Source organism: Talpa occidentalis, unplaced genomic scaffold (genome assembly GCF_014898055.3).
Source record: "Talpa occidentalis isolate TD23 unplaced genomic scaffold, MPIMG_talOcc4v2.1, whole genome shotgun sequence".
Lineage (NCBI taxonomy): Eukaryota > Metazoa > Chordata > Mammalia > Eulipotyphla > Talpidae > Talpa > Talpa occidentalis.
In genome coordinates this window covers 101162490-101188173 of record NW_026555331.1, presented here as the reverse complement: position 1 = coordinate 101188173, position 25684 = coordinate 101162490, and the positions used below count along the sequence as shown (strand labels likewise).

Here is a 25684-nt window from a genome sequence, read left to right as displayed (position 1 = left end):
GCCAGAGCTGGTAGAGGGGGGAGCTACAGGGGTGAGAGGATTTGCCAGAGACAGAGTGGGGAGCAGAACAGGCAGATCTACTAAAATACACTGCTGAGGGGAGCAGCAGGTGAGATAGGAGAGGTCTGCTGCACCATGTAGTTTAGTTCCCTGGCTGGGGATCAAACTCATGTGGCAGTGGCTGGCGATAGCTTGACAGTGCTGAGACCTCAACCCCTGTGCCACCAGGGAGGCCCCATGTACATCTTTTTGTGTTTGTAATTAGTGAAGATGTTAACTCAGTGCTGTGGGAGCTGTTCAGAAAAACCCTGTTGGGCCTGACATTCCCTCACACCTACATGTAGTGATTTTCTTGTTATGGGCATCAGAGAACTAACAGTCAGACAATTGCTTTGAGGAAAGACCTGTGCCCTTCACAAAATGAGAAGGTACCCTTCTGTATGGGAGAGATTTTGAAGCATCTTTAAATCATCAGCTTATACTTTCTTGGATCAGAAATACAATTTGCTTTTTTTTTTTTTAATTAATTTATTTATTTTTAATAGAGGCATGTTTTATTTATTTATTTGTTTGTTTGTTTGTTTTATACATGCACTGGGTACAGTCAGAAGCGCGGGAGGGTGAGAGAATTCACCAGAGCCAGAGCGGGGAGCAGAGCAGGCAGAAGGACCGAAGTACACTGCTGAGGGGAGCAGCGGGCGGCAGGAGAGGTCTGCGCGCCATGTGGGACCCTCCTCTGGTGGCTGGGGAGCAGCCGGGGATCGAACCGGTGCCGCAGAGGCCGCGGGCAGCTTCGCAACCCAGCGCTCAACCGCTGCGCCACAGGGGAGGCCCTACAATTTGCTTTTATTCCTTTAAAAATACATTGAGAAAATCTATTTCCTGAGTATCACAAATAAGGTGAAGAAAGTTGTGATTAAATAATACCATGAACTCAAAAATTCTACCTTTGCTTCCTCTGACCTTTACTGATAATAACCCAGTTGTCCCCTAAGTGCCCATGCTATGGGCTGGGCAAAACCAGTTCTGGGCCCAGGGCCACAAAGATTAAGAAAGAATCCTGCCTTCAGCAGGAACCTGAATACAGAATAGGAAATGACTGGATATTGCTTCGTTTTATTTACAGAGGAATTAAGGGGGCATGGGCCCCATTAATCAGTTTTTGCTGCTTCCAACTTTCAGTCTCTATTTCATTGAAATTTAAAAAAACAAGGAGCATGACTGACCAAGAAGGCACAGAAAACAAAGTGGAGTAGTCCTTGAAACTTATAAATTATCAAATCAAGTTTCAATTACTAATTGTACTAAAACTGTATAAATTTTCGGGCCTCCCCTGGTGGCACAGCAGTTGAGCGCTGGGCTGCGAAGCTGCCCGCAGCCTCTGCAGCACCAGTTTGATTCCCGACCGCCAGTGAGGGTCCCACATGGCGCGCAGACCTCTCCTGCCACGCCCGCTGCTCCCCTCAGCAGTGTATTTAGGTCCATCTGCCTGTTCTGTTCCCCGCTCTGGCTCTGGTGAAGTCTCTCACCTTCCAGCGCTTCTGACTGTACCCAGTGCTTGCATAAATAAATAAATAAATAAATAAATAAATAAATAAATAAAAACTGTATAAATTTTCTATCTCTAGATAATGTTAATATTTTCAATGGAAATTTTAAAACATAGAATTATCTTGATACTATATACAAATCTTGCCATTAAAAATCTATACTACCAGGGGACTCCCTGGTGGTGCAGGGGTTAAAGAGAGCTATCAAACTATCGCCAGCCACTGCAGCAAGAGTTCCATCCCAGGCCAGACAGGCGCAACAGAACTCTCCTGTCTCGCTCACTGCTCCCCTCAGCAGTATATTTCAGCAGATCTTCCTGTTCTGCTCCCCACTTTCTCTGATGAATCCTCTCACTCCCTGAACCTCTGGCTTATACCCAGTTCTTATATGCATAAATAAATAAATCTTTAAAATCTATACTGCCATACTGTATAATTCCATTTATGTGAATTGCCCAGCATAGTCCAATCCATAGAGACAGAAAATATATTAGTGATTATTAGAGGATGGAGGTAAACTACTTACTAGGTATAGGCTTTCTTTTGGAAGCAATACAAATATTCTGGAAGTAGGTACTACTGATGGTTGCACAACGTTGTAAATTTATCAATTCTAAAACTCACTGAATTGTATACTTTTAAATAGTTTAAATGGTACTCTTTTTTTGTCATGAGAATTTTACCTCAATTTAAAATAGTTTTTCAAAGGATTGGATAAAGCCAAACTTAAAAACTAACCCTTGAAAGCTGACTATAGAACTGAAGAATCCAGAGGGAGAAGGTGGTTAGGAGTGAGAACAAAGTAGAGAGGAAGCACAGTGGACTACAGTGGTGAACTATACAGCTGCTTGGGGATGGGTGCACTGTGGGAGTAACATTTGAAGGGGGGTGGGAAAGATCCTGTAGTTCTAAACAATGATGTAAACTAACATTACCTCTATTAACAAAAAAATTAAATTTTTACAACAAATGTTGGCAAGGATTTAGAGAAAAAGGAACCCTCGTACACCATTGTTCCAACCCTTGTGGAAAACAGGAGGAGCTCTCACAAATAATTAAATTTAGACCTACCACACTATCCAGCAATTCCACACCTAGGTATCTATCCAAAGAATGCAAAAAATAGTAATTTAAGGGATATATGAACTAGTCAAGATATGGAGACAACCTAAGTGTCCAAGGACAGATGAGTAGATAAAGAAAACAAGATGTGGCATATATACACAACTGGAATTCTACTCAACTATAAAACAGAAGAAAAAGATGAAATCTTGGCATTTGCAATGACACAGAACTGGAATTCTATCCATAAACGATAATATCTATCTTTTATTATGTTAAGAGAAATAAGTCAGGAAGACAAACACCAGATAATTTCACTCATAAGTGGAATATAAAAAAAAAAAAATCCAAAGGAACAGACAACACTAAACGAACCCTAGATCTCTGACTGTGTAACTGAGGCTACCAAGAGGGAGGGTAAGGAAATGAGGAATAAATAGGAAAGAGGACGCAATGGACTAATGGGGCTTTGGTGATGAGCATGGTGAACCTATACAAAAGTTACCTCAGTAAAAAATACCATTTATAAAAATTATTTGATCTCTTTTGTTGCAACATTTTAAACTTAGTATTGTCAAATAAAAGTAAAATATAAGCAGCAACTTATATAAAAATGAAGAAAACTAATGTCAATAAAAGATGAGTTGACAGGGCCTTCCTGGTGGCACAAGGGGTTAAGACACAACCTAGGAAGCAATTCGCAGCCACTGCAACATGAGTGCGATCCCCAGCCAGGGAGCTACCCATATGGCACAGCAGACCTCTCCTGACTCGCCACTGCTCCCCTCATAAGTGTATTTCAGTCAGTCTGCCCGTTCTGTTCCCTACTCTGACTCTGGTGAATCCTCTCACCCCTCACACCTCTGGCCTGTGCCCCAGTTCTTGTATGCATACATAAATAAATCTTTTTTAAAAATTATGTTTAAAAAAAAAAAAAAGATGAGTTGACCAAAAACAAAAGATGGAAACATTTATGTTTGGGGCCACCCATATGCATTGAGACACCTAGTCCAGAACCCTGGCTTGGGTTTTCAGCAAGCTTATACTGCCACCTGGTGGCTGTGAATCTCCAAACCAGGCAGGGTTCCACATATGACTGATTTGCATTTTAGCTATTCTTCCCGCCAAGATTGCCCTCCTCTGGTTGGAAAGTTATGCAAAATGAATTCCTTCATAAGGTTTGAAGACCAAAATTAGTCAATGTGCTAAGATCTATTAAGTTCCCAAATAGCTGAGCAACATGTCAATTCAGAGACGTGGCAGAGGTAGAATTTCAGACACACCCCATTTGTTCCACCAAATAAATACATACTGAGCCTACTTTCTCCAGGCACTGTTTCGAGTCCTAGAAATACAGTAGAGGATAAAACTAATGAAAATCTGTAGTGTATATTTTTATATGCATCTTATATTTATATCAATCCGAATGCATCTCACAAACACAATGTTGTGGAGGGAAAATTATATCAGAAAAGATACAATATTAAATCATTTATAGAAAAATTTTAAGTGAAAAACATTCACATATTGTATTGAGTGTGTATGTGTGTGTGTGTTTATGTATGGCCTAAGGCATATTGGATGTGTGGACAAAGGGGTAAATGTTAGACACCCCTGGAAGAGAGAGAGGAAGAGCACTATCAACTTTTGCTGATTTCCATAGTGTAAATATTACCATGTGGCTGACTCTTGGTTACCCATGGTTTCATAATTAGCTCACAAGCTTCTTTAAATGTTATTAGCCTTGTGATCAGGTCAAGCAGCTTCCATCCTACCACGCCTACTGGTCCTGCTTCAGGAAATGGATAATAGCAATAGTATGAGGAAACAATCAGTAGTTGGTAGAATAGCTGGAGGGTGAATAGGTTAGTTGCTGGGAGTTTGTGGAAATTGTCTTCTGTTTTTCTGGTGAAATAGGAAGGTAAGTGAGGTTAAAGGTAGAACAATGTGAAGTTACAGAAAGAGGAAAGAGGAGGGAAGGACCAAAATGGTGACATAAGAGGCTGCTGAATTCCCCTCTGCCCGTGGATGCATCTGATATACAGCTCTACCTGGAGCAACCCCCCGAGAGAAATCCAAAAACTGGCTGATTGATTCCTACACATCAGACAAATGAGAAAATACCCACACTGAAATGGGTAGGAAAAGTTGAGACACTTTATTGCCATAAACCCCACCCCTGGTACAGTACCATAATATAAGGAGGGGACTTGCTACTCCCAGTTTCTCCCTCAGGAGCAAATGGTTTTCACTGGACATCTAGTGTTCCAACGTTTAAGACTTTCAACAGAGAAATGACCCTCCAAATTACCTACTTCTGATGGCTAAAAGTTTTCTAACTATGACTCAAAATTCAAGTTTTTTTAATAAAGGAATTTAACTGTATTAAAAAAAACAGCATGTAAAAATACCATAAACCAAAGTAGGAGAAAATACTTGTACTATACACCTCACAAATAAAAGTCTAATATTCCAAATACATAAAGAACTCTTAAAAATGAGGAGCAGGGCCTCCCCGGTGGCGCAGCGGTTGAGCACTGGGTTGCGAAGCTGCCCGCGGCCTCTGCGGCGCCGGTTCGATCCCCGGCTGCTCCCCGGCCACCGGCGGAGGATCCCACATGGCGCGCAGACCTCTCCTGCCGCCCGCTGCTCCCCTCAGCAGTGTACTTCGGTCCTTCTGCTTGCTCTGCTCCCCGCTCTGGCTCTGGTGAATTCTCTCACCCTCCCGCGCTTCTGACTGTACCCAGTGCATGTATAAACAAAACAAACAAACAAACAAAAATAAATAAATTAATTAAAAAAAAAAAAATGAGGAGCAAAGGATAAAAATCCGATAGAAAAATGGGGGGTGGGATATGAACAGACAACACACAAGAAAGACATATTTAAACATATGAAAGATTCTGGGACTTCCCTGGTGGCAACCTATGAAGCTGTCCCCAGCCACTGCAGCACGAGTTCAATACCCTTGCCAGGGAGGTATCCACATGGCTCAGCAAACCTCTCCTGACTCGCCCGCTGCTCCCCTCAGCAGTGTATTTCAGGCAATCCGCCTGTTCTGTTCCCCACTCTGTCTCTGGTGAATCCTCTCACCTCCCACACCTCTGGCCTGTACCTCAGCTCTTGTATGCATAAATAAATAAATCTTGAAAAAAAAAGTTCGAAGTCACTTTACAAATTAGCATGATTGAGAACCAAGTATATTCATTTGGAGGTACTGATTGCAAAGCTGTAGAAAAAACAGACAACTAAATGAAAAAGAATAATAGGGAGTAACGCATTACAAAAAAATAAAATTGGCAATTGTCTCTAAGGTGTTACTGGAAGCAAAGAGAAGGCAAGGAACCGTTCTTCTTTCAGAACCCCATCTATACATGCTATAGCATTACAAGAGGCACACACTGAACAAAAGCAATAGCCTGCTGAAAATATCTCCCCAATGTCTCGTAATTTTATCAATTACAATATTAATTATCTCAGTCATGGTAACGCTTCCAGGTTTTTTTTTCCTGTTCCATCAGAATCCACTTGGGAAACACTTACAGGGGCGAAGGGCCAAAACAAGGTCACCTGGTGACTGAAAATCTTCGAAAGGACTGACGGAGTAGAAAGCAGTCTGACGCTCAGAAACCGCAGCCAGGCACCGGGTTCCAAGGCGCGCATTCGGGAGCACGTGCCGCCCCGCGGGCTCAGCCCGGGACGCCACAAAGCCTTGTGGGAGGCGGGTCTCGTGACGTCACAGAGACGTCCCGCCCCCTTACGTCGCGCACTAGGGAGGCCCAAAGGCTCCTGGCGTAGCCGGCGCCATTTTGCCGGACCCGCGACCGAGTGGGAGTGGAGCGGAGCGGCCGTTGTTGCCGACTCTTTCCTCCCCCCGCACGGTCCAGTCAGCGGTCGATTAGGCCTTCGGCCCTCAAGCCGACACTTGTCTCTTATTTAGTTCTGGGGAGCGCCTGACCGCCATGAGTGATATCGAGGAGAACAACTTCGAGGGCAGAGTGAGTACAAAGCCGCGGGAGCCGTCTTCGGCGGCGGCCCGATGCTCGGGCTTTCACGGGGAGCAGCGCGGTCGGGGGTGGGGTTGCGGGGAGTCCTGCGGGGGCCCGCGGGGAGAAGCCTCTGGAGCCATCGCGGTGGCTTCCTCACCTCCCAAGATGGCTTCTGGGTTCCACTCCTTCCCAAACACCACCCGCCACCCCCTCCCCCCTCTGGAGACTGACTGGTACCTGGACTCCTGGGTCCGCTTTCCCCCCACGGTGCGCGCTCCCTTCTCCCCACCCCTGAGGCTTCCTTATCTCTGAAGTGTGGGTCCCCGTCGCGGGGGGGCGGGAGGCGGCGGCAGGGAGTTTCCCTCCAGCCGGAGCGTGGTAGGTGCTTCCTCCGGTGGCGTTTCTGGCGACCCCGAGCATCGTAGAGGGTCTCGGGGTCGGAAGTGCGCGGGGCTGTTGTCCGGGCGGGGCGAAGCTGGCGTGGGACTAGCTGGGGCCTGTGTCTCCTTGGCTCTCTATTGCAGTGAGCGGCCGCGTCTCTGTTGGAACCGGCGGCGTTGCGTCTATAAAGGCGAAAGCCTTGAGGTTGAAGGTGGGACGAGCCCAATGAAGTGGTTAGTCAACGACCGCACCGACCCTTAAGCGTTCTTAAGACGAGAGCTGTGAGGGGAAAACTACGCAAGGAGCCCTTTTCCCTTAATGTCCCTTCTGCTTTCCTTTCCCTTCAAAATGAATGTGGCACTGCCTTAACGCCTTATTTTTCTGACTCCTTCATGTTGGGTTTTTCTTTTCTTTCTATCTCAACTTCTAATGCTTTTCTTCCTGTGACCTTGCATCTGAAAACTGACCACTCCTTTACAGGTTTTTTACGGTAAACAAAACAAAACAGGGACGCTTCTGTCTTAAAGTTACGTAACTGAACAAAATTTCATGGCTCAGTGTTTTAAAAAATGACTTGTCAGTTTATATGCTGTTCGCTCACTCGATATGTGACCTGGAAGTTACGGGCCCTCTTCCATTCCTTACAGTCCGTCCCCTAGCAAAGAGGGTTCAAACGTGTTCATTATCCGGGTCGACGAGTGTAAACATCGCCAAGATGCCTGCCCTCGGCTTAAATGTACCAGAAAATTTATCAGTGTTTGAGTTCTATTTCCGAAGGTTTGTGGCAATCGGTGGGAGTAAGTTAGTGTGAAATCCTGAGAAGAAAACAAAATCCCCAGGCAATGTTTTGGCTGTTATGTTGGTATTCTTGTCACTAGGGAAGCGCATAAAACACTGAAAGTGTGTGCTGGAGGGAATGAATTTTGTCTTTTTTTGAAACTCAGACGCCTGGAACCGGAAGGTTAAATCAGTAGGTCTCTTAGAGTCTCCTGTTCTTTTTAGGAAATCCCCCAAAAGCTACTTTTAATGCCTTTGAAGAATGGACTTTTTAAAATCAAACCTAGAGCATAGTTACGAGTAGTTGAACCTGCTCATTTTTTGGATGGAAGGAGTATTGATTATCCCAACAAAACTTTTGTCATGTAATATATTGGCAGTAAGCCACTTCTTGTAAAAATTTTAGGTAGCTAATGGCAGGGCATTTGCTGTCCATCCACATAGCCTTCCTTTAATGTAATTACAATTTTTTTGGTCATTGAGAAAGGGATCAAGTTCTAGATAAGTGTCTCCTTGCCCACTTAAGAAAGTAATATATGTAAAATTCCCACCCAATTCCAAGCTAACATGTGGGAGAGCATTAACTACTTGAATAGAAAAAAGGGGTTTACCTCCCTCCACCTTTTATGTTGTTTGTGGTCACAGAAAATATTTTTTTCACGCGTTGACACCCAGGTGTGTTTTAGTGTAAATGAACTCTGTAGGTTGACTAATGGATACATTCACTACCGTGATCTTTCATCTAACCACAGACCAGAAGTTTGAAGTTTTAATAGAATACAATTATTTTGTCCTTACCTCTGTATCCGGAGATACCAAAATGTAATAAACATTTAGAGGCTTAAAGAATTTTCAGAAGATGTAAAGAATTTTCAGAAGTAGTGTTTATTATACCTCAAACTTTTTAACTGAAATTAGAGAACCATTGATAGGTCCGATGTCATTTGCTTTATATGGAATAAACATAAACAGGACGCATTAACCCCATCTTCCTGAAAAGATATTTTGAATTAGAGGGTAACTGTAGAGACAGCAAAACAAAACTCATTAAATGGGACTAATAATAATAGTGGCTGCTTTTATAGCATTTTCGAGCCCCCCCCCAAAAAAAAAAAAAAAAAAAAAACCTTTGCTTTTTTCCCAGTTTACTGCTTACTATAATCTTGAAGGGACTGGTGTACTCTTAATATTTTAGACATTAAAAACTGAGGGTCAAAAGACTACAGCCAGTCCCTGTTCATTGCTAATTGTATAGATAGACTTTGCTGTGTATGTTTGGATTTGATTTTTTAAAAAAGTTCACACTACTTTAGTATCTCAGAGCCATTAATGGTGTTTACTGAGAGTAGTTACTGGAGCTTAATTTTTCATTACAGGTTAATCTCTTGTATAAAAGTATTGGATTGAAAGAACTTTAGGAAAGACGATAATAGGCTGAGTTTTGTTACGAATAACCCTAATGGTTAATCAACCAAAAGTCCCTTCTACCTGTGGTAAAACTCTGTTGATCATCTGCTACCTTCTTAGTAAAGGCCAGGTATTCTTGAGGGAAAGTAAACTTGGACTTTTTTGAGCTGTCTGACATGACAGCTCAAATTTGGGTAAAAGTAAGTATATAATCAAGTGCTGTGTGATTGAATTAATAAGGAATTGAAAAACTTTTGTGAAATAGGGGAAATGGAAAGCTTTAGTATGTGAATTTCAAACAAGATTTTATGATTGTATGAGTTGAGGTTGCTGGGTAATGAGAGACAGATTTGATTAATATGCAGTAGATAATGGGAAGATTTGAGATCGAGATTTAGGAATTTGGACTTAATCCAATATTCAGTAAGTCACCATGTGTAAAGTCTTAATTCTGAGACTAGCATAAAGGAATTTTGGCAAAGAACAGAGAAATTGGTACAGAAAGAGTAGTGGGCCAAGCATGAAATGTTTAAGGGAGGAAATTATGAAAATCCGATCTAAACACAACAGCACTGGCGTGTGAAGGAGGAGGTAAATTTCAAGAGATGCAGTAGAATAGTACCACTAAATAAAAGGGTCCACTAAAGTAATTGGTGAGGCATGTATATCAAATTAACAAATATTTTAAGTGGCAGTGTCTTTTGGAACTGGAAGTGAGGTTGGCACTTGAGCTATGACTGCATGTCATCTTCATAAAACGAATGCATTTGCTTCACATAGAGGCAAATAAATTAAGTTTTTCAATCTCAAAACATTTGGTGTCCTTTATAGAAAACAAGGGAATGAAAATTAAGCTTGAGTCACAGTGTCATATATGTGCTTAATAGACGTGTGTTTAATAGAGGTTAATATAGGAGTCCATCTTAGCAATTCCACACTTACGTGCTTTGTGATGCAGTAGAAGGAGAAAGATACCACTTAACTCTTGCCTCCTTTTTTGAGCTCTTTCTGGCTCTGATAACTGGAATGTTTCTAAGACAGTCCTAGTCTTCCCTTTCATAATATATGAAATGATTTACAAAGGGAAGTTCAAAACACAAATTGTTCTGTACCAATTTTAAATGAAAATTTGTGTGCCCAGGTATTTTGTTAAATAGTAGCAGTCTGGAAAGGTTTTGTGTTTTTGTTTTTCCCCTCTAGTTTGTATTAATGGGGGTGCTGACTATTCCATTCAGAACACATCTTGGTAACTGATTCCTTAAAAAAAAAGTTTAACTGGATTTACATTTTTCTCAATGGAATTTTAAAATAATAAAACATGACAGTACTAGTGAAGTTTGCCCTCTCTGCTGCTTTAAGTAAAAACATAAATTGAGTCCTTATACAGATAATGTCAGCACTTTGACTTTGAAAAGAGTTAGTTCAGCTTCTTTGGCAATTTAATTTCCTATATTTTCACATTAGTCTGTTAGAAAAGGATGAGGCTTTGCCATATAGTTGGGATAGTACAAAACTGGAGAGTCTCTATTTGTCATGGGTTTAATTTATTTTCCAAAAGTTAATTTCTATCATTTATCCAGTTTTAATGCTTTTTTGGTCCATCCACACACACACACCCATAATTTTATCAAATTTTTATATTTGAGATGAAGGGTGCTAATTCAATAAGTGGAAGGCAGGATTTTATGTATTTTTAACATGGCAGGATTTTAAAAAGAATAGTGCAGATAATTGTTCCAATAGCAGATAACTAATTTTACAAAGAGTTGGGAGCTGAAAAATATCAAATGATTTAAATATTCAGGGATGAGAGTCACTGAAAAAACAGTGTTATCCATGGACTTAACTTTTGTAAACAAATTGAAGTTAATTTACGTATGGTATAACTTGTATAGTATGACAAGTGTGAAATGGCCATGAGTAATCAGTACGTCATTTTCTAGAACTTGTCTCTGGCAATGTGAAAACCTTATCTTTGATACTATTAAAGAATTAGCCTTGAGGCCTTTGTAAATGATAAATATTACATTCACATGCTATGTGAATTATTAAAGATTGCTATTTGTTCACATGTCAGCTATAGCAAGACAGAAGTGAAAGTGAGAAAATGGTAAAGGTCTGATGGTGGAAAGAATCAGTATACACTACAAAAAATGAGAGAGGGGATAATGAAATGTGGTTTCTCCTATCGCCTCTAAGTCCTCCTTATAGTTGTGTATGATTCTTAACTGTCTCAGGATTTTCACCAAAGGTGTGAATGACATAAGCCTGACCAACTGGAATAGAAGGAAGTTAAGATTTTTTCCTTGAAACTAAGGCCCTGTAGTTCTTCATATTCAAGACTCATAAATGCTCTGTGACACTAGAATTTGAGAACATAAATAGAAAATGCTGCAATGTATCCTTAGTTTGTTTTTAATTGCTATTTACTGGTTTTTAATATTGCTAAACCATGTTAGTCCTTATAAACTTGTTTTCTACACCTTTGGAATTGCCGCTTACACGCTACCTTTTTGGAAATTAACAATCATGACATAAGCTGGCAGATTTATGAACCACCTTTGTACAAAAGATAGTAAATTTAACAGGTAATTTCACAGTTGTAACATGAGTTTAAATTTAATTATACATGTATAAGTGCCAATTCATAAATAATTTATTTAAGTGTCCCCAAAGTTACTCCAAACTTTAGAGAGAGACATAGATTATTAGGAAATATGTGAGTGTAATTTTAAAGCAAGCCTTCTAATGATTTTAACCTTACTCAGAATGTAGCATACAGAAATCACCTTAAAAGAAGGAACGTTAACACTTAAGTATAGTTAATATCTTTTTTTTTTTTTTTTTTTTTAATAGAGGCATGTTTTCTTTCTTTCTTTATTTGTTTGTTTGTTTATACATGCACTGGGTACAGTCAGAAGCGCGGGAGGGTGAGAGAATTCACCAGAGCCAGAGCAGGGAGCAGAGCAGGCAGAAGGACCGAAGTACACTGCTGAGGGGAGCAGCGGGCGGCAGGAGAGGTCTGCGCGCCATGCGGGACCCTCCTCCGGTGGCCGGGAAGCAGCCGGGGATCGAACCGGCGTCGCAGAGGCCGCGGGCAGCTTCGCAACCCAGCGCTCAACCGCTGCACCACCGGGGAGGCCCTATAGTTAATATCTTTTTAAAGAATTGTTCTAATAGCAGTTGTGGGTTAAGAAAAGACAGTATTTTTTTTTTAATAAACCTCTAAGAGTCTGAAATGAAGCATTTTGTCATACAAAAGGAAGGAAGCAGAAATAATAGTTCTGTAAACTGAATTTAAAGAACATGAGTAAACACAGAAGGTTTCTCACAAGTCAGAATAATGTTCTCTCAGAACAGTAAATACAACCCCCCTCCTAAATAATTTCCCTAAATGCCCTAGTGTACTTCTATGGCAGTAACTCTCCAGTTTCATAAAGTAGTGGGAAAATGTATTTTGAAGGGGTTTGTTTTTAAAACTTAAACCATATTCTTTTAAACTTGAGCTTGCATAAACTTGGCATAGAATTTGCCTTGCAATAATATTGGGATTGGTTACAGCGTAGCATTTATATTGGTTTATGTGTTTATTTTAATGGTTTTCAGTACTGAGCACATATGTTGGAATTTTTTCCTTCCATCTATCATGACACTAGTATTAAAAGACACTTGCCAATTTTTGCTTGCTGTGGAATTTTTCATTCTGCAACATGTATTTAATAACCCTTTCTTATTAAAATTCTAATACCTGGTTATTGTGATTGTTTACAATATGTAAAATACAGCCGTATTTTAACACAGAAAAGAAAGTTGATCCTTAGCTTGATTTATCATGTAGTTAACTTAGTATTGATGGCTAGCTCCCTCCTTTTGTTTCCTTCAGTTACCACTAGAGGTACTTTGATAATAAAGAGAACACCATTTAAGCAATTTGTACCGAGAACTTTTGGCCTAGCTTCTGTTTTATAATAGGTATGGTAGGCTGAAAGACTAAAGTTTCTTTCAGAATTCATGCTATGATTTAGTTGAATCATTAATCTACCATTTCAACTAGGCAGTATGTTTTTAATTGTTGGATCCAGGTTGCTGAGAAATTTGTGGAATTTAAACAGCTTTAAGAGCTGTTTATACTAGGTTATGTGTATCCTAGTGAAACAGCAGGTACCACCCCTTCTCAGTGTTTAACTTATTTTTCTTTTTGCAATTTCAATTCAGTTTTCAAATTCTAGATAGTTTGGTGAATGTCTTTGAGAGAAACTGAAATTATTTCATAATGAAGACAAGGGGTAGCAAAGGATACTCTAACATTTCCATAAGGGTATTATAGCCATAAGGGTATTGTTTCTAATGCATTGTTAGTGAAAAATGGTATTTATTTGGTACCAGCTTTTGAAAAATAAGTTACTTACTTTAAAATGGCAGATAATTAATACAGCCATCCTTCTGTATGAAGACTCCTTATTACCAGTTCTTAAGATGACAGACCATTTTTTTTCTTATAGTAAAAATATTTCTTAAGAAATAAAAATTTATGTTTTGTGGTTTATTCTTTAGGTTACGTTTACTGACAGTTGCTAAATCTCTAAGTTGGGTTTTGGAGATTAAAATGATAGTGACAGCTATAACTAGAGAACTTTTTTTAACTTTGAATGATTGCATGAGGGAACTGATGGAAATTTCGGTTTTCCCTGGTTTAAAAATTGAAGGATAGGTGCAAAGCTGGGTAGGAATTTGTGATGCTGCATAATAAAAAGCAAGCCTGTTACAAATATGTTGATCTCTTTTATATGTTAAGCCTTTGTTAATAAACGGAAAATTGTATTTTTCCCATTGAGTCCCATTAAATTATAGGATTATAAAAACAGTTACTGAGTTACCTTGTTTACATTAATACTTAAAAGAAGTAATTTTCAGCAATGGCTGTGTTTATGAAGAAAGACTTAAAAATTAAAAATACACATATGTTTTGACCATAACATCTTTATCATGGGCTAGAAAGTTTCAAGTAGACATTTAACACTCAACTTTGGATTTTTTTTTTTAAAAAGATTGATTTGTTTATGCATACAAGAGCTGGGGTACAGGCCAGAGGTGGGGGGTGGGGGTTGAGAGGATTGACCAAAGACAGAGTGGGGAACAGAATGGGCAGACAGACTGAAATACACTGCTGAGGGGAGCAGCGGGCGAGACAGGAGAGGTCTGCTGCACCATGTGGGTTGCTCCCTGGCAGGCCAGGGTCAAACTCATGCTGCGGAGTTTGTGGGTTGCTTCATAGTATGGTGCTTAACCCCTTGCGCCACCAGGAAGGCCCCCAACTTTGGATTTTTTAATACAGGTTTTACAGTGTCACAGATCACAAAGCCTGCTCATATATTTATATAATAAGGCCTGTTGTGATGCTTATAGAGACTATTCCATCTGTTGCTATTCAGTAGTAACATAAATGTTATACCAGGGAATTTGTTTCATAGAAAGGAAAACCAAAAGAGAGGCAAAGGTATTCTTAACAGCTTATTAGTTAATGAAGCAGGCTGTGGGACTAAAGTTATAAGCAAATTATACTTTTTTCTTAATTACTGAATATGCTGCTTTTACAGTTTTGATAAAATGATAAAGACAAAATTACTGTGCCTGTTGCAAGTATAGTCCAGAAATATAGAAAGCTTCTGAGATGTTGTGAAAGACTTAGTGTAGATAGCTAAGTAGAAACAATTGATACTGAACCAAAAGGTAGCTATATTTTCAGCTGGTGTTTTCATCTGACAAAGTAAATAGGCTTAGCATTAGTACTGTTCTTGATAAATCAGTCTTTGACATTAAAAGTAAAGTAAAGAAAAAGTTTGAAGGAAGTTGCAAGATAGTCTTATGGCATAAATGAAAACTGGTATGAATTGAATTGGGATACCATTTACATTTTAAGGTTTAAATGGATAGAAACCAAACTGTCTATCCTACTTTAGTTCTAAGTGCCTGTTAAAGTTGTTAAATTTTTTTAAAATTCAATCAATTTTAAATTACTTGATTTGGAAAGTTTTGATTGAGCCAACACTTTGAGAAGCCAGTCCCTTTTGTGATATATAAGATATAGTCACTGAAGGGCGCACAAGTCTGCATAACTGAAAGAAATATGCAAAGCTATGAACCAAAAAGGTAGGACCAAAATAAAAACCATGATGCTAATTTTGTAACTTCTTGTACATTATGATACTTCATGGAAAATACAGAATTTTAAGTGACTGAGTTGCAGAAGTATGTATTAGAAATTTACAAGCCAAAGGGGAAAATTTAAGAATTTCTTGCTTCTCCCCTTTTTTTCAGTAAGCTTGTTTGACATCAGAGTGTAACTTTCTGGTTAAGTCAGAGTGAATGGAGATAGTGGTCAAGTAAAATTGGAGATGTTAGTGATTTTGCTCTTTTTTTTTTTTTTTTTTTTTTTTTTTGTAACTACTTTGTGTCTGAGAGTGTATGAGTTTAAATAGGTGTGTACAAATACTTTAGCCTAGGGTACTTTGCTTCAGCCAAATCTTGTTATCACGTGACTTAGTGAAAGCTTACTTTAAGATCACTAAGAAGCTTCACCTGAATTAGTGAAAACAACCACCTAAGTGGGGGGAATAACAGTTAATGTTAGATTTATGCTTGAATTAAGTATTTATATTAAAATTGTTCACATTGTAGGAACTAGGATGAAACATGAAAGGGGAGGAGGGTGAAGAGTATGGTAAAAGCATTTAGAGAAATTCAGTAAATTTTAATTGTTAGAAGCTAAACTTTTGAACAATTTTAAAGATTATAAAATTGTTTTTTTTTTTTTTTTTTTTTTAATAAACTAGTTATTTGCACTTTTACCTGCTGGCTTTTCCATTTGGTAGATAACATTCTGAACTCCAGCAGAGTTTTATAATCCCCACGTGCTTAAATATACTAAATGTTCTTTTTCCATTAAGGTTAATGTTCGTGAAGAAATTGAAGAGTTTTTTCCAAGAATGTGGAAGATAAATCAAGATAAAAGAAGGCTAATGAAAAGTATTAAAGATCAGAAAATTAAAATTGAATGGGGGAAAAAATTGAACAGAAGATTGGTCAGATAGAAGCCCTTGAATATTTTTTTTAAGGCTATTTTGAATTGTTTGAATTGGGGAAGAATACACGAAGTATGAAAAATGAAAAACTCAATGAAGAATGAAGAGAAGTAGAAAGCAAGAGTGAAGTAGAATTAAAAGAATCTGGAAGAATGAATGGGTCCTAGGTTAAGTAAATGTATGGTTTATGTTCCAGTGTCTGTATGATCAAGTTGTAGATGAATTTGCATGATTACTTAGTTAATAGAGAATTGGTGATCTGGTTCAAGTAGGGAATTATTGAGGACAGTTAGCAGTATTAACAATGGGTTATTAATGAGCTGAAATTTTTTCTGGAGGGTGTTGCCTAACCATTTGTTTTTCAGGAGCAATCAATATAAATAATTACGGTACTTTAAATGTTAGGTGTTAGGCATCTACGTGACCAGTGCCATTTGTAATACTGTCTTCTTTGTTAGGAGTCTCGCTCTCAGTCAAAATCTCCAACGGGAACACCTGCTCGTGTAAAATCGGAGAGCAGGTCAGGATCTCGTAGTCCATCAAGGGTTTCCAAACACTCTGAATCCCATTCTCGATCAAGATCAAAATCCAGGTGAGTTTAAAATAATGTATAAAATGCTTTTTTGAATCTTTGAGGGCAAAGTGGTTTTTAGCAAATAGTTTTTTCTCAAACTGAAGTTTAGAGATGAGTAATATGTTCTAGATAAATACTTAACATATTTGAATTATCTCTTGGTCCATTTGATCTATCAAATACTGGCTATTAAAAATTACCCATTGATTTAAATGTGCTTGGCATTTAAGAATTAGTGTTTGGGGCCTCCCCGGTGGCGCAGCGGTTGAGCGCTGGGTTGTGAAGCTGCGCGCGGCCTCTGCGGCGCCGGTTCGATCCCCGGCTGCTCCCCGGCCACCGGAGGAGGATCCCACATGGCGTGCAGACCTCTCCTGCCGCCCGCTGCTCCCCTCAGCAGTGTGCTTCGGTCCTTCTGCCTGCTCTGCTCCCCGCTCTGGCTCTGGTGAATTCTCTCACCCTCCCTCCCGCACTTCGGACTGTACCCAGTGCATGTATAAACAAAACAAACAAACAAACCAGCAAACAAATAAATAAAGCATGCCTCTATTAAAAAAAAAAAAAAAAAAAAAAAGAATTAGTGTTTGATTTTATTTCAGTAGTGTTTGTAACAAAAAGTGATTTTTTTTATTTCCTCCATTGGAGATTTGTTGTGTAATTTAATGGAAGGTTAATGTATGTTACTAGTTATCATAATGATTTAAGAAACTGTTGGTACTCACTGCCAATTACATCCATTACCTGAAGACTCTGATTTGTCCTGGGTGGATCTCTGGTCAGTTGTAATTGGGGTATGGATGGGTGAAGATTGCTGGGTGATTCAGAGTAACAAAAAATTCTAGTGACCCACTACTGCAAGGTTCACTGTATTAGATGTCCTGGTTTGCGGGGGGGGGGGGGGGGGGGTTAAAAATAACCTAGATTGTTTGGTAAGTCATTATAATTTCTTCATTAGAGACATGGAACATTCTGCTCATGCTGTTCCTAGAACACTTTTCCCCTGTCTACCTAGTAAAATCTAACTGTTAAGTCTCCCCACTAAATTGTTAGCTTTGTTTCAAATAACCTTCTCTCATTAATTTCCCTTCCCCATGTTTGGTGTCTTTTTAAAGTTTCTGCGCCTTCATTTTTATAGCATTTATTAAATGTCTTATACAGGTTATTTTATAGGCTTGTCACCACCACAGGTCTTGGTAAGTTCAGTTAAGGATGGGTCATATGAGTAGTAAATAAATTGTTGGATTAATAGGCACAGAAAGAGGGCTGTTGGAGCGTAATCAGGGAGGGAAGAAGTAGAGTACTTTATAAGATGCCATAGAGAGTTTAAAGAAAGGCGGATTTGGGGGCCTCCTGGGTAGCACAAGGGGTTAAATTTCAGCACTATGAAGCTTTATCAGCAGCCACTGCAGCACAAGTTCCATCCCCAGCCAGGGAGCTAACCCACATGGTGCAGCAGACCTCTCCTGTCTCACCTGCTGCTCCCCACTCTGTTTCTGGTAAATCCAACAGATGCTAAAACTAGATTGCAGAGGCTAAAGAAAGATTGGAAAGCAAATGATACTAGTAGTGAGAGGAATATAAAACTATTGATAAATTGAGAAGGTAATCACAGGATGTTCTTGTAGTCAGTGGGTTTTTTTCCCCCTGTGGTAAAATACACAACATAAAATTTACCTTCACCATTTTTAAGTGTACAGTTCAATGGTCTTAGCACACATTGTTGTGCAGACCATCATGAACCATCCATCCCATAATTTTAACTTCTGAAAAACTGAAACTAATTAAGCCCTCCTTTATCCCCTGCCCCAGCCCCTGGCAACTACCATTCTATCCTTAGCATAATGTCGCCAAGATTTATACATGTTGTAGAATATTATATATAGCATTCCCTTCCTAATCATAGTTGTTTTGTCTTTTTGCCTTTTTTTTTAAAGTTGGTATAACCTTAATATGTTTGTATAGTGGAATGAGTGAGGGTAGACAGAACAAAGGAGATCTGTAGTGACTAAGAGAATAAGAGGACGCATACCCTTTTCTCAGAAAGTTCATGAAAATATTCAAGGATACGTGGTTAGGTCTTTGGTGTTAGTGTTAACCTTTTGGTTTCAGTATTTTCACCTCAATTTATTTCTCTTAAAGGTCGAGGTCACGGAGGCATTCTCATAGACGTTACACTCGCTCCAGATCCCATTCTCACTCTCATAGGAGACGATCTCGAAGTAGATCATACACACCAGAATACCGGCGTCGAAGGAGCCGAAGTCATTCTCCAATGTCTAACCGGAGAAGACATACAGGCAGCAGGGTATGTGGGTTTTGTTTGTTTTTTAAAGATTTATCTATTTATGCATAGAAGAACTGGGGTGTAGGCCAGGAATGCGGAGGGTGAGAGGATTCACCAGAGACAGTGGGGAACAGAACAGGCAAATCTAGTGAAATATACTGCTAAGGGGCGCAGCATACAAGACAGGAGAGGTCTGCTGCATCATGCGTGGATTAGCTCCCTGGCTGGGGATCAAACTCAGTCTGTCATGGTAATAGAGACTTAACCCTTAAGCCACCAGGGAGACCCCGTATGTGGTTTTTTTGTGAGTTAATGAAAACTTTGTCTCTCCTATGTGTTTAATCATGGCATAATATCTTAAGATATTATGAAATGGTGAGAATTCAGTTGTTGGAAAGTGATACTTCAAAAAATTCTTGAGTATATGAATATTGTTTATATACATTTAAGTATTTTTTTTTTTTTACCTTGACCTTTCAGTAGTTAAAAGATGACTTTGGGGGCCTCCCCGGTGGTGCAGAGGGTTGAACGCAGCGCAGTGAAGCTGTCTGAAGCCTCTGCAGAGTGGGTTCGATTCCCGGCCGGCCAGGGAGAAACCTACATGGCATGGCAGACCTCTCCTGCCTCGCCCACTGCTCCCCTCAGCAGTGTCTTCAGTCCATCTGCCTGTTCTGCTCCCCGCTCTGTCTCTGGTGAATTCTCTCACCCTCCCGCACCTCTTGACTGGATTAAAGCTGGACTTATATTCTTTTCTGGACAACACCCCAGTTCTTGTATAAATAAATAATTAAAAAAAAAGATGAATTTGGGAAATAAATTATATGTTCCAAAAATTAAAACAAAAAGCCTAAATTGAGTTAAGTTAATGTTAAAAAGTTTTACCATGCAGTGGGGAGACGATAGGAGAAATACTGAAAATTATAGTAGCTAACACTTATATGAGCACTGTGCAGAATCTTCGCTATTTTTTTTTAAAAGATTTATTTATGCCTACAAGAACTGGGGTACAGGCCAGAGGTGCGGCCTGTACCGCCAGAGTAGAGAACAGAACAGGCAGATGTACTGAAATACACTGCTGAGGGGAGCAGCAGGGGAGACAGGAAAGGTCTGCTGCGCTGTGTATGTCACTTCCCTGGCCGAGGATCGAACTCGTGCCTGTGCTGCAGTGGCTGCCAATAGCTTCATGGTGCTGCGACTTAACCCCTTGCTCCACCAAGGAGGCCCCAGAATCTTCACTGTATTTCCTACTCTTGAGTATCTACGTGAAGCAAATTACCATGTTATAGATATGGAAATTGAATATGTGACAGTCACCTGGACTCTTGACACATCTGTTAAATAATAGCTTTATTGGGCTTCCCTGGTTGTGCAAACTGTTAAGTCTCAACACTGTGACATAGCCACTGTAGCACAAGTTTGGTCCCTGGCCAGGGAGCTAACCCTGGTACAGCAGACCTTTCCTGTCTCACCTGCTGCTCCCCTTAGCAGTATATTTCAGTCAATCTGCCTGTTCTGCTCCCCACTCTATTTCTGGTGAATCCTCTTACCCTTCCCTCCCCCTGCACCTCCGGCCTACAACAAAGCTCTTGTATGCATAAATAAATAAATAATACCTTTATTCAACAGGCGAATCCAGATCCCAACACTTGTCTTGGAGTGTTTGGCCTCAGCTTATACACAACAGAGAGGGATCTTCGTGAAGTATTTTCTCGATATGGACCGTTGAGTGGTGTCAATGTGGTTTATGATCAGCGAACTGGACGATCTCGAGGATTTGCTTTTGTTTATTTTGAGAGGATAGATGACTCAAAAGAGGTAATTTTGTTTCTGTAGTTGTCAACTTCTAATGTACTTAATCCTCAAGTTGAGTTTATTGTTAAAAATTAATTAATAGACTCCTACCTAGTTCCTTAAAGATGTCCACTTTCACGCTACCTCTCACTGTTGTAATTGGAATGGCCAGCTTCACTTTCTAGCTAATAACTGTTTATAGGCATATCCTGATGAAAGTCTCACCATGTAAAGTTTTGAGTTAATGGAAAAAGTACAGTGTGACTATTCTCTTCTGAGGAAGCTATATTAATGCTCCTAGCAGATGATTAAATTGACTTTTTAGAATTATGGTTTAAGTGTCTAGTTAGTTCCCTGTGTGTATAGCTGTAGAACTTTGTATCTCGATTTTCTTAATACTCATCAACCATGCTGTTCCACAGTTGAAAATAACAGTATGAAAAGAATTGATACGTTCTCATTTTTGTGCCATTCTTAATTCCAGCTGAATGGTCTTGATCATTGTCAGAGATTTGAAATAACACTATTCTAGTATATTAGGTGTTGCAGTGTAAAGGAATCAGTAGATTTACTTTCTGTATATTAAAGTTTATCATGAATGAGTTGGAAATAATTCTGTTTTTAGGAATATGAAACTCAAAACCTTAAACTTTACATGGCAAGTACTTGTTTTTCTTTACCTTCTTAAAATCAGTACAATTTCACATGTGCTAACATGAATGTAGGTCATTATTGCTTTGTGCGTTAGCATTCTTTGATTGTAACATAAGCAGTGATTGCAAAAGTTGCTGTGTCTTTCAAAAATAAATAGTTGCTATTGTATCTAGTACGTAGAGATCAGGGATGGTGCATCCTACAATGCACGGAATAGTCACCCACAACATAGTATTAGCAGTCCCAAAGCGTCAATAGTGCTGAAGTTGGAAAATAGACATAGGCACTCACATTGAAATGAGAGTCCAGAATAAATACATGAGCACACTTGCTGCCAGGTTTCCTTTACCTTTGGAATTCACTAGGTGGCGATGTGTTACTTAAGGAATGGCTTGGGTAGCTTAGGCTTCTCTGTTGACTGAATTGCAACTTTGGTTTTGAATTGCCTAGACTGAAACCAGTTATTGCAACCTCAGAGTTATGCAGACTTATCTGAGTTATGTGTTCCTTTTCTGTGGCTCTAGCTGTTCCCAATCTTTCAGCACAGACCTCTGTATCACTATAGAACTCAGTGCTACTGACGTTAATATTAGGGATTAATATGTAAAATCCTAGCCCCTGTTCAGAGAATTTTAAATTTTCAAATTTCAAATGGGTTAAATTTGTTTCACTTTTGGTATCGATAGTTTCTCCTTGGTGAATTATACATGACTTTCTATGTCTGTTCTCCTTTTAAGGCTATGGAAAGGGCAAATGGAATGGAGCTAGATGGTAGAAGAATTCGTGTGGATTATTCTATTACCAAGAGAGCACACACACCAACACCAGGCATCTACATGGGCAGACCAACTCAGTAAGATATTAAGTTTTCTTAAGTTAAACTAACAGCAAAATATTGATTTACTCAAAAGATAGTAACTTTCAGTAACTTTCTTCAAATTGAACATTTAATTTGTACTTGTTTGAATCGTTTTATTTATTTTTTTGTATATATGTATTTGAGCTGGCAAAGTACATTGCTGGCTCTTGTTGGTACTGTACAAATAGAAAAATTAATAACTAGGACAATGTTAACTGTTTTTAAGAATATTCTTTCTCTTATGTGATCTCAGAAGCATTTGTAAGGAAGTGTCTTGCTAATTAGCGTTTAGGGAAGGAGGGAGCCAATTTTCACATTGTGGAGTACATAAATGGGGACTTCTGTCTTTTTTTTTTTTTTTTTTTTTTTTTGATTGATTGATAATAGAAGAACTGAGGTGTGGGCAGAGTGTAAGAAGGCATTTAGGCTTTCATTAAATTTGAAATCTTACTGGGGGAAATGTAGGATTTGGCAAGGAGAACCTACAGAAAACTAAAATAAAAACAATATCACTGTGATTAGGAATTGGAAAAGTAGCAGGAGAAAAGGTAAACTTTAAATTCACAACCAGACATTGAAGTTGTTAGTGCTGGACCTTAGTGTAAGGTAGTAATTCTCTTTAGTGTCAGGGTTGGTTACTTTTAATTAATGATGCTTGTTAATTGCTTTTGAATGAGTCATGAGAACAGATATCCATTAATAGAAGAGCAGGTTATAGTTTGGAGTTTGATGATGTCATTCCTGATTGTTTAATATAATGACTAGGAAGCCAAAGCAGAATCATGGCAGTCAGCAAAATTTGACTTGGCAGTAATTGACATAAAAGGATTGTTCTTTCTCCCTTATCTTCCCTCTGCCCTCCATAGGTACCTACTTCTGTTAAATTATACTGGAAAAAAATTATTCACGTTGATGTAAAATTTGTACATTTGTCTACAGTAGTGGTGGCGGCGGTGGTGGTGGCGGCGGCGGTGGTGGAGGAGGCGGCAGGCGGCGAGATTCTTACTATGACAGAGGATACGATCGCGGCTATGACAGATACGAAGACTATGACTATCGGTACAGGTAATGTTTTAGCTTGTGATTTCTATTCTAAAGTAGATGATAGTAGTGTTTTGCACTTGTAATTTGTATTCGATATCTGTTAATAAAAATATTTAAAATAAACTTGTGGTGTCTTCAAGACAGAACAGAGATTATGTGCTTACTGTCCTAGCATCATTGGCACGTATAGGACTTAAAAGTAGCTACCTTGGGCCTGTTGTTTCTTGAGTAATGGGAAGTTTTTATTTTCCTGCCTCTGTTTGAGGGATCATTTGTATACTGAGTCATCTTTTTCTTACAGAAGAAGATCGCCTTCTCCTTATTATAGTCGCTACAGATCACGATCACGATCTCGTTCCTACAGCCCAAGTATGTACACCTTTGCATTTGTTGTGTTAGGAGCCTTATTTCTCAATAATGGTTTATTTTTAGAAAATTGGGGCACATGGGGACTGCTAATAGTTGGGGGAATATTAAGCAAGTCAAACTGTAATTGTCTTTAACTATTTTTATTTTCTTTCAGGGCGTTACTGATAAATGGAATGACTGCAGTTGAAGACATCGTCTCTTTATTTTGTTTTTCATTCTTTTTGTGTTTAGTTCTGGATTTCCCCAAGCTTCTAATCTTGACTATTTCTTTGAAAAGATTCCTTAAAAAAAATCTTCACTTCATTTAACATCTACGCTTTGTCCATTGTATTGCTGTTTCTCACCCCTTTAATTATACTCTTAAAGATGTATTGTCATTTTGTGAGTTGAAAAATCTTAAGTAAAAAAAAAAGGAATGCCCAGTGTTAAGCTTTGTAAATGACTTTTCTTTGTTTTTACAGAAAATTAATTCCTGGCTAATCAGATGAGGAAAGAAATGGTTTTTTTAAAGCTTCTTTTGTGTTAGATATTGTATTAGACGTTGTATTAGAGATTGCATTTATGACGAACTCCTTTTTTAACTTTCTTGGGGAAGATAGTAACACATAAAGTAGTTCAGTCATGTCAAGTTTGTTTGGGGTGGCATGGAGCAGTCAATAGTTGAGTGTAGAAAGTTTGAAGCTTATAGAACAAAACAAGTTGGTCATTTATTTTGAAGAATGGAATTTTTGAGCCCTAAAAATTCAGTAATTTTTTTTTTTTTTTTTTAGAGATGAAAAGCTTGTGGACTCCTATAAACATGTTGTATTTAGAATACATGTGTTAAAATCTACAGACTTAAAGTGTGATTTTTGTGTTGAATTTTTGAAGTTTAAGTATTCCCTTAATCAGTGAAGGATAACTCTTTATTATTTATTACCTAGAGCAATTGTATACTTTGCTGTTAGAAATTTTGGTATTGGGACAAGCAAGCTATTGTATAGTATGAGTCCTTAGGAGATACATGTGGGGAAAAGTAGTATTAACTTTCAAATAAAAGTTAATTTCTTTGAAAATGAGATTGTCTCTTTATTATGGTACAGTGGGATGATTATGGAGCCAGTACTTCCTGCTTATAGCTGAATATGTAGTCCTTGTCTCCAGTCTTTAAAAATCCTTGGTTTTCTTCCCTCCCCTTTTATGTAGACCAAGGTACAAATATTATGAGAGAATTCAATACCACACAAGATGCTGAAGGAAAAATAATGTAGTTTGTCTTAAAAAAGCCCACACTGTAGTAGGAAACACATGTACTATATCGTAGGGAGAGTATTTCATTTGACCTTTAAAAAAGGGAATTAGGAGGGCCTCCTGGCAGTGCAAGGGGTTGGGACGCAACCTATGAAGCTATCCTCAGCCACTGCAGCACGAGTTCTATCCCCAGCCAGGAAGGGAGCAACCCCCATGGCATAGCAGACCTCTCCCGTCTCACCTGCTACTCCCCTCAGCAGTGTATTTCATTCAGTCTGGCTATTCTGTTCCCAGCTTTGTCTCTGGTGAATCCTCTCATCCCCACCCCCCACACCTGTGGCTTGTACCCCAGTTCCTGTATGCATAAAATAAATCTTTTTAAAAAAAGGGGCGGAAATCAGGAGCAATAGCAATAATAAGCTCCTTTTGTTCTCTCCCTCAAAGCAGTGGAAATAATTTTTTGTGTGTGAGCTGTGTAATAGATCTGTGGGATTGAAATGCCTCAGATATCTTTATTTAAATGCTAACTTAAAATTAGCTCTTAAAGGGCCTCCCTGGTGGCGCAAGGGATTAAGATGCAACTTACGAAGCTATCCACAGCCACTGCAGCATGAGTTGGATCCCTGAGCAGGGA

The 25684-nt window shown here is 39.1% G+C and overlaps 2 protein-coding genes across 3 annotated transcripts in view; one reads left to right on the top strand and one right to left on the bottom strand.

Moving 5' to 3' along the window:
- Positions 1–6305, bottom strand: part of CCDC126 (coiled-coil domain containing 126) — a 48667-nt gene extending 42362 nt beyond the window's left edge. Inside the window, exon 1 of the mRNA XM_037509203.2 lies at positions 6156–6305. The gene's annotated coding sequence lies outside the window, so the exon portion shown is untranslated. The remainder of the gene's footprint in view (positions 1–6155) is intronic.
- An 82-nt stretch (positions 6306–6387) lies between these two features.
- Positions 6388–24903, top strand: TRA2A (transformer 2 alpha homolog). Of its 2 annotated transcripts, XM_037509140.2 has the most exons (8): positions 6388–6610; positions 16707–16840; positions 18959–19124; positions 20730–20918; positions 22286–22401; positions 23347–23472; positions 23753–23820; positions 23975–24903. In XM_037509140.2, the coding sequence occupies exons 1-8, from the start codon at positions 6575–6577 to the stop codon at positions 23983–23985; spliced, it is 846 nt and encodes a 281-aa protein (XP_037365037.1). In that variant the 5' UTR covers positions 6388–6574; the 3' UTR covers positions 23986–24903. The 2 variants fall into 2 exon arrangements, with proteins under 2 accessions (XP_037365037.1, XP_037365045.1); XM_037509148.2 differs by lacking the exons at positions 23347–23472; positions 23753–23820; positions 23975–24903 and adding an exon at positions 23274–23340.
- The last annotated feature ends 781 nt before the right edge of the window (positions 24904–25684 follow it).

Excerpts from the sequence above, each read along its gene's own strand:
- TRA2A (XM_037509140.2), top strand. The coding sequence starts at position 6,575 with ATGAGTGATATCGAGGAGAACAACTTCGAGGGCAGA. Across the intron at positions 19,125-20,729 it reads GAAGACATACAGGCAGCAGG|GCGAATCCAGATCCCAACAC; the intron begins GTATGTGGGTTT and ends TTTATTCAACAG. Across the intron at positions 22,402-23,346 it reads TACATGGGCAGACCAACTCA|TAGTGGTGGCGGCGGTGGTG; the intron begins GTAAGATATTAA and ends ATTTGTCTACAG.